Source organism: Tetrao urogallus (assembly GCF_951394365.1).
Source record: "Tetrao urogallus genome assembly, chromosome: 27".
Classification (NCBI taxonomy): Eukaryota; Metazoa; Chordata; class Aves; order Galliformes; family Phasianidae; genus Tetrao; species Tetrao urogallus.
This window is the reverse complement of record NC_136840.1, coordinates 1,719,569-1,728,118: the sequence shown is the minus strand read 5'-3', so window position 1 is coordinate 1,728,118 and position 8,550 is coordinate 1,719,569. Positions and strand designations below refer to the sequence as shown.

General features: G+C 61.3%; 2 protein-coding genes across 6 annotated transcripts; both read left to right on the top strand.

Annotated features, from left to right (window-relative positions):
* Positions 1 to 1,339: 1,339 nt before the first annotated feature.
* On the top strand, positions 1,340 to 3,117 carry ACTG2 (actin gamma 2, smooth muscle; the record flags this gene model as incomplete). 5 transcript variants are annotated; one of them, XM_079547357.1, is made up of 8 exons in its annotated part: positions 1,340 to 1,465; positions 1,552 to 1,680; positions 1,764 to 1,874; positions 1,957 to 2,041; positions 2,124 to 2,285; positions 2,359 to 2,550; positions 2,689 to 2,870; positions 2,974 to 3,117. In XM_079547357.1, 8 exons carry the CDS (start codon positions 1,340 to 1,342, stop codon positions 3,115 to 3,117), a joined length of 1,131 nt encoding a protein of 376 aa, XP_079403483.1. The 5 variants fall into 5 exon arrangements, with proteins under 5 accessions (XP_079403483.1, XP_079403485.1, XP_079403484.1 ...); XM_079547361.1 differs by having other exon boundaries at positions 1,367 to 1,465; positions 1,558 to 1,680; XM_079547359.1 differs by lacking the exon at positions 1,552 to 1,680.
* A 726-nt stretch (positions 3,118 to 3,843) lies between these two features.
* Positions 3,844 to 5,098, top strand: DGUOK (deoxyguanosine kinase; the record flags this gene model as incomplete). Its single annotated transcript, XM_079547536.1, has 7 exons — positions 3,844 to 3,934; positions 4,010 to 4,119; positions 4,197 to 4,345; positions 4,421 to 4,568; positions 4,644 to 4,759; positions 4,831 to 4,930; positions 5,036 to 5,098. 7 exons carry the CDS (start codon positions 3,844 to 3,846, stop codon positions 5,096 to 5,098), a joined length of 777 nt encoding a protein of 258 aa, XP_079403662.1.
* Between the last annotated feature and the right edge of the window lie 3,452 nt (positions 5,099 to 8,550).

The window sequence follows — 8,550 nt, the reverse complement described above, 5'->3', positions numbered from 1 at the left end:
ACTGCAATAACGGGAGGGAAAAAAATCCCATGGAGGAAACCCCCAGGATGGAGACGCCGAGACACAGGGATGAGCACAGCACCTCGAGGCTGTGACGCACCGCCCATCACCTGGTGTGCTGTTGGGATGCTGAACCTCTTCCAAATTGGGATATGTCATGATTTTATGACTCAGGTGCACAGCACAGTCCCGGGCCATCCCTAAAGCCACCGCCCTCCCGGGCAGGGTTGTAACCAGAGAGGACCAAAGGCCATCGGACCGGAGCACCTCCACCTCGCTTTTGCTGAACGTCACTTATAAGGACTTGTGTCTCGCCTGTTTATTGAAGCGTAGCACAAAAGGAACAGACTCGCCAATGGGATGTTGCCTCCTAAGCATCCCCACATAGATTTTTTTTTCCCTTACAATAATTAACTGTGCTGGGTCCTACCATCAGTCCAAGGTCAATTTAATGCAATAAAACACCTTATATGGCCATATGGCTAACACACCATCACTTAGCCTATTTAGGGTCTTTGTGTAGAGAGGATCCGCCTCTGAGGTTTCGTGGGCTCGTGGTATTTATACCAAAGCAGATCGGGACTCGGTCCCAGAGGAAAGGAGCTCTCACGTCTGCGGTGAGTACTGCCCAGCACTGATTTCTCTTTGCTCGCGGGAACAGGAAGGAACAACCCCACCCCCCCTGCACAGCCCTGGGGGCTTTGGGGTGCCCCGGGGCTTTGGGATACCCCCAGCTTCATTTACACTGCATAGGGGGGGCTGAGCCCCACCACGATCCCCCTCCAGCCACGGCGTCCATGGAGCCGAAGAGAACCAGGCTGCAGCCAGCGTGGGTTGCACGATTCCAGGCACGGAGAAATCCCTGTCTTTATTATTATTATTTTATTTGGGGCTATTTGCCTGCTTTCCTCCAGTCTGGAGAGAGCACATTTGAGCATTTTTTCCCATTTTTGGGAAAGGCTGCAGAGGGGCTGTCACTGAGATGGGATCGGCCACCGCTGGGCATCGCCTGCCCCACTCAGGGGTATCAGCTCAGGATGCCACGCGGAGCTCCCAGCCATGAGCTGACAGCTTTGGAGCAAACTTTGGGCATCAGCTGGCACAAGATGAAGGAGCAGTGCTGGGGCTGAGCATTGCCCCACTTTAAGCATCGTGGCCCGCATAGGATTTTGCTGAGCTGTGCATCCCCTGCAGCAAAAGAACTCAAACCCTCAAACCATGCAGAGCCCAACCTGGCAGCCAGGCAGAAAGCTGCATCTGCTGCGTTTAATGCATTTTTCCCTCCCACCCCAGCTTTTCCCCCAGGTCCCCCTGAGCGCCAGCCTCTCCCAGCCCCACCATGTGTGAGGAGGAGACCACCGCCCTGGTCTGTGACAACGGCTCCGGGCTCTGCAAAGCCGGCTTTGCTGGTGACGATGCCCCTCGCGCCGTCTTCCCCTCCATCGTGGGGCGGCCCCGGCACCAGGTGGGTCCCAGGATGTCTCCTTTCTCTGCTCCTTCCTCTGATTGCTTAAATGAAGCTAACGTGGCCATTTCTCCCGCTGGCGTTAGGGCGTCATGGTAGGCATGGGGCAGAAAGACAGCTATGTGGGCGATGAGGCGCAGAGCAAGAGGGGTATCCTCACACTCAAGTACCCCATCGAGCACGGCATCATCACCAACTGGGATGACATGGAGAAGGTGAGAGCCCTCCTGGGACAGGGAGAGGGGAGAGGCCCGGTTCCATCCCACGGGATGACCCCACCTCCCTTCTGCCTGCGTAGATCTGGCACCACTCCTTCTACAACGAGCTGCGCGTGGCCCCTGAGGAGCACCCCACGCTGCTGACCGAGGCGCCGCTCAACCCCAAAGCCAACCGTGAGAAGATGACCCAGGTACGGCGCCGCGGGGCTCAGTGTGTGTGTGGGGGGGCATGGAGATGTGTGACCCCATCCAACCCACCGCCCCTCCTCGCAGATCATGTTCGAGACCTTCAATGTCCCGGCCATGTACGTCGCCATCCAGGCCGTGCTCTCCCTCTACGCGTCCGGCCGCACCACCGGTGAGTCCCACATATGGTGTCCACCATCGGGGGCTCTTTGGATGCCTCCGAGCCCCATCCCTCACCCTTCTTCCCCTCCCAGGCATCGTTCTTGACTCTGGGGACGGCGTCACCCACAATGTGCCCATCTATGAGGGCTACGCTCTGCCCCACGCCATCATGCGTCTGGACTTGGCCGGCCGCGACCTCACTGACTACCTCATGAAGATCCTCACGGAGAGGGGCTACTCCTTCGTCACCACTGGTATGGGGTCAGGGATGGGGGTGGTGGGATGGGGGTCCCGCAGAGCCACGCTGAGCCCACCTGTCCCCTGCAGCCGAGCGGGAAATTGTGCGTGACATCAAGGAGAAGCTCTGCTACGTGGCCCTGGACTTTGAGAACGAGATGGCCACGGCTGCTTCCTCCTCCTCCCTGGAGAAGAGCTACGAGCTGCCCGATGGGCAGGTCATCACCATCGGCAACGAGCGCTTCCGCTGCCCCGAGACCCTCTTCCAGCCCTCATTTATCGGTGAGCCCACCCCAATGCTGCCCCATTGCTCACGCCCCAGCGCACCCCACTGCACCCATGAGCCATAGGCAGCCCTTTGGGGGAGCCCTGTGTAGGTGTGGGGAGGTTGGGGTGCTGAGAGCCTCCCTCCCATCCCAGGCATGGAATCTGCTGGCATCCACGAGACCACCTACAACTCCATCATGAAGTGCGACATCGACATCCGCAAGGACCTGTATGCCAACAACGTGCTGTCCGGAGGCACCACCATGTACCCCGGCATCGCCGACCGCATGCAGAAGGAAATCACAGCGCTGGCCCCCAGCACCATGAAGATCAAAGTAGGCGATGGGGATCATCCCACCCCAAACCCTCCCTTCGGTGGGGTGACCTCGGGGTGCTTTGGGGGTCCCGATCTCGTGCTAACAGCCCCTGCTTTGACAGATCATCGCCCCGCCAGAGCGGAAGTACTCGGTGTGGATCGGCGGCTCCATCCTGGCGTCCCTCTCCACCTTCCAGCAGATGTGGATCAGCAAACCCGAGTACGACGAGGCCGGGCCCTCCATCGTCCACCGAAAGTGCTTCTAAGCGCCCTGCCCCGTGCCTGGGCTGGGGCACCCCGCTCCTCCTCCACCCCACTGCTCCTCCCCATCCCCCACTGCGCAATAAAGCCTTTTCTCCAGGCTCTGGGAGATTTAGAAGTGTTGTGGGGTGGGAGGGGGCGGGATGGAAAGCAGGGAGCAGCGGGGGGAGGATGAGCACAATCCTGACCCCCAGCCCTCTCTTGGTGCCCCCAGCCTCACAGTCACGCTCTCACTGTGCTGTGCGTGCCTCCGACTCTTGTTGGTGCCCACACCCCACGGTGCTGCCCCGACCCCACAGTGGTGTCCTGACCCCGTGATGGTTTCCCTGACCGCATGGTGGTGACCGACCTGATAACGACAACCCCAGCGCCATGGCGTTGCCCTGATCCTATCGCGATGTCCCACCCCGATCTCGGTGCCCCAGCTGTCGCCGATGCCTCCAACCACGTGGTGGTGCTCGGACCCTACGGTGGCGTCCCCGACTTCTTCGCAGCGTCTCCTCCCCGCGCTGACACCTCCCTCACCCCGTCCCGGTGCCCCCCCCCAACACCACTCCCCGTCCCCACCTTTTCCTCGTTCCAACGCAGCCGAGACCACCCCTATGGCGGTGGCTCATTTGCATAAATCACCATATCCCCGCCCCATCTCCCCGCCCACGCGCGCTGACACCGCCCCTTCTCCCGCGCCACGACGTCACGCGGAAGCAGCAAAGCCCCGCCCCCTCATTTGCATGGCATTCGTGCGCGGCGACACCGGGAGCGGCGGCGCTGGGATGGGGCGGAGCGGCGCGGCGCTGCGCCTGGCGCTGGAGGGCAACATCGGTACCGGGCGGCGGGGCGGGGCGGGGCGGCGGCGGAGCGCGGGTCCCACGCGTGACCTCCGCGCTCCGCCCGCAGCCGTGGGCAAATCGACGTTCCTGCGGCTGCTGGGCCGCGCCTTCCCCGCCTGGCAGCGGGCGGCAGAGCCGGTGGCGCGCTGGCGGGAGGTGGCGGCGGGCGCGGCGGAGGTGAGCGGAGGCGGTGCGGGGAGAGACCCGCGTGGGTGCGGACCCGCGGCTGAGTGAGCGCCGGCTCTTCCCCGCAGGGCGGAAATCTCCTGCAGCGGCTGTACCGCGACCCGGCGCGCTGGGCCTTCACCTTTCAGACTTTCTCGTGCCTGGGCCGACTGCAGGCGCAGCTCGAGCGGCCGGAGGGCCCCGTGCGGGTCTCTGAGCGCTCCGTGTACAGCGACAGGTGCGGGGCGGGGGGGACCCCGTGCGGGTCCGGGGCCGCTGCGGGTGTGTCAGCCCCCCTCTGCTCCGCCCGCAGGTACGTGTTCGCCAAGAGCCTGTTCGAGGGCGGGCAGCTGGACGCTCTGGAGTGGGCCGTCTACCAGGAGTGGCACACGTTCCTCGTGGGGCAGCTGGGCGCGCACACCGCCCCGCACGCGTTCCTCTATCTCCGCGCCTCCCCGCAGGTGTGCGGGAGGGAGAGGAGGAGGAAGGGGCCGGGAAAGCGGTGCGGGTGCGATATGCGGCGCTTTGCTTCGCAGAGATGCCTGGAGCGGCTGCGGTGCCGGGCGAGGCCGGAGGAGCGCGACGTGACCCTGCGGTACCTGCAGCAGCTGCACGCACAGCACGAGCGGTGGCTGCTGGAGCGCAGCGCTGAGTGAGGGCCCTGCCCGGTTCTACCCGCCCCTGCTCTGCCCCTCCCCAGTTCTGACCCCCGCCCCTCCGCAGGGTGCATTTCGCAGAGGTGAGGCACGTTCCCGTCCTGGTGCTGGACGTCGAGGGGGACTTTGAGCACGACGCAGCTGCGCAGGACACGCTGATGGCACGGGTGGGTACGGCACCAACTGACCTGCAGCCTTCAGCCTTCATCCGTGGGTGACGCTGCCCATCCCCGCCGTGCTGCACAGCTGGTGCCATCCATCCCATCCTGCAGGTGGAGGATTTCGTGAAGGCGCTGCGAGACGGAGCTCCACCACAACAACCCGAGGCCAAATGAGCCCCGTGGCCACGAGGATGGGCACACGGCTGGCACTGCTGCTGGGCCCTGAGCTGCACTCCCTGCAGCAGCACTGTGGGTATCCACGAGGCCGCTGGGAGCTGCAGCCCTACACGTGCCACAGATCCCCCCCACATCTGTTCTGCAGCACAGGGTGAACATGCTTGGGTCCATTCCAATGGAAAACAAAGGAAAAAAAAACAAAAAAACAAACAAAGCAAAAATCTCTGCTTTTATTTGTGTTTAGGGTACAACAAAATCCAGATGCTTTCTTGTTTGTTTTTTCTTTTTATTTTCTCCTTGAAACCAAAAGCGTCACGCAGCTCTTCTCTGCCTCGAGCAAAGGAGAGATGTGGGGGCACCTCACTGTGCAGAGGATGAGATCCACATAGAACCCCCCCCTCCATGCCCACTGCTGGGGACAGGGCCTCCTGGGACAGACAGCGGGCTCATCTCTCCCTTTCTTCTTATAGGATAAAATATCTCATGAGGGCTGCTACAGGTCAGAGGTGTCTTTCATCTCCTAAATCCTTTTTTTCCAGGGCAGGGAGAGCTTTGCTGTGCCCCCAGGTGGCTGTTAGGGCCTGTGCGGGAGTCGTGCATGGATAACAACAGCACAGGGATGCTGTTTCTCCTGGTTTTCTTTCCCCCCTGTTTATCTCTGGGGGGGGGAGGGGGAGATTGGGGTCTCTGTGCTGCTTGCTGCAGTGGGGCACAGTGCTCGGCTGTGGCTCCCAGGACTGCACTGCTTTGGCAGGGGAATGGTGAGGGTTCGGTGCCCGCTGGGTGGGCAGTGTCCTCATGTCTGGATTGGACACCCCTGGAATGGGTGGGGAGGGGGATGCAAGGAGGACTCTGCCCTGAGTGCGGGAGGCTGCGGCCACCTGACTGATCCAATGTAAACACGGGTGGGGCGGGTAGGAAGCTGTGGGGCACTCCCATCGCTGGTGGGAGTGGGAGAGGGGGGCAGAGGCAGCCCCACAGTAACAGTGGGACCTGTGGAGCCCCCAGAGCCACCCAGCAACCACAGAGCAGGGTTCCCGGCACGGGCCCACAGCTGGCGACCCTACAACAACAACAATAAGCAGCGGGGATGCTGACATGGACCCCACCAACAACGGTCCGCCACAGCCCTGCGGTAACCATCAGCCCCACCGCTGAGTACCCTGCAGTAACACCCGAGCGGGACACTGACGCAGCCCTTACAACAGCTCTACAACGACAACGACCACCGCCGCACACCTCCACCGACAGCCCCCTCCCCCCCCCCGGCCCCCCGTTCCCGCAGCGGAGCGCACCTCCCCTCTGGGGCCACCTCCGACCCCACAGCCTTTGGGCTCAGTTCTCCCCTCGCTCCCCGCAGAGCCCCGCGTTGCCCTCCCCGCACCCCCCCGAGTGGCGGCCGCAGAACAAAGGACGGCGGCGGCTCCATCGCTCCGTCCCCAACCCCCGCCGTGCCGACCTCCCCCCTCCCCTTTTCTTAATCGGATAACGCTCTTTCTGTACGTATCGGCAGACAGAAAGTTGCCGCTGTGCCTCGGGCTGAAATTGAACGAGAGAAGGCTGAAGTTTTGCAAAGAATTAAGAAAAAAAAAGGGGGGGGGAGGAGGGGGAAGGGGAAAGCACCGCTTTTTGCCAAGAGTTTGGGGCGCATGGATGCTGTCTGTTGGAAGCAGGGTAGCAAAGTGAAGTCGTCCCTCCCGTGCTTCCCTCTGTCCCTGCAGGAGCCTTCAGGAGGGGGAAGCGGGGAGCCCCTCCTCACCCCCTCTCCCCCCAGCGCATCACTCTCCCATGGCCATGGGGCACTGGGAGGTGAGTGCTGCCCTCCCTGCACCCCCCCGCTGTGGTTTGGGGCAATGTGCGGGGTCAGAGGGTGCTTGTCTGTGGGCTTAGGTTGGCTTAAAGGCTGCAGTGATGGCCCCCAAAATCTCAGCTGGTCCCCTCAAAATGCCAGCGCGTGGGGATGGGGGATCGCCCAGCACTATGACTTGTTTCTTTCTGCCAATTCTTCGTGTTAGAATGGCAAAACACTGTGCAAGAGCTCTCCCACCGCCACCCCCATCCCCACCCCCGTGCTGTTGGGGGGCCCCACGAGAAGGGGACAGCCCTGTCCCCAGGCCACCCCGCCCTGCCCAGAGCCCCTGGCACCAGCTGCGAGGCCAACAAGTCAGGGCAATTTCTGTATCTGCACACGGGACAAAGAGTGCAGCACCTTGCACCCACATTTCTGGTTTTACCGGCTTGGGGTGGTTGGTGGTTGCAGTGAGCTGATTTATGATACGGCACATACGGTTCTTTAACCATAGGAGATGGCGAAGGTTGGCCCTCCCTTGTCTCTGGGGCTCGATTTCAGGGGGGTTCCTGGCTCTTTTTGGTTGTTCAGAGCACAGTTTTTACTTCAGGCAAAGCTTTAAGCCAAGAGGTGTGGATGGGGCAGCGCTCCCTGCTTGTCTCTGTGGGATTCTGCCCTGCACCAAGCGTTGCTGCTTCACTTTTTGGGGCCTCACAGCCGCTGCAGGTGGATGAGTGGCTGCCTGTGAAGGCAGGATTTTGCCTTAAAGCCACAGGCGAGGTGACAGCTGAGGCCCAGGGAGCAGCTGATTTTGGGGACATTGGGGCTTTCTGCCCCTGCATTGTAAATCAGCCCCTTTGCCTCCCAGCAGCACGCACTTTGCCCTTGACAAAAAGCCATTAAAAACATCCTTGAGCCTGGACTTTGAGGCTGCCCTTCTGCGTCGCTGCAACGTTAAAAGTGGCTCAATAAGACACTGCTGGGGATGATGGTGGCAGCAGAGGGGCTTCCCCAAAGCCCCCCTCATGTCAAGGGGCGAGAGCTCCCGGCGGGTCCCTGCATGCCCTGGGCTCAGCATGCTGTTCCCACGTCCCCTTGCCTCTCCCATGCTGTACCATGACCGGTTCTGCCTGTTCCTCCCTGAGCGCCGCTGGCTGTGAACCTCCTGTGCTCAGCCCTCGCATCTCCATCACTCCAGCACTGCACTTGTTCCTCCTCCTGCTGGGTTTCTTTGAGCCATGGGTATTCTTGCAAAACAGAGAAGGAAGATGCTGGAGGCTGAAATTTGTCGTTGCTCAGTGATGCTGCCAATGCCACCCTCCTCAAATGGCTCTCCATCTTCCTGCTTCATTAGTGTAAAAAATCAGCATCTCACCAACCCTACCAACACAAAAAAGCACACTGCAAAGCCCTGCTTGGCTGCCCTCCATCAGCTTTGAGGGAGCAAACCCCAAAGGGAAGCCCTGGTACTGGTGCACGGGACCCTGAGCTGTTCTGCACTGAATTTGTCCATCTTTTGGGCAGGAGGGTTTCCCTGATTTCATGGAATCATAAAGGTCTCTAAAATCCCCAAGTTCAACCCCAGCCCACCCCCTGTGTCCACTGACCCAAGAGTCACATCTCCATAGTTCTCAAACACCCCCAGGGACAGTGACTCCAC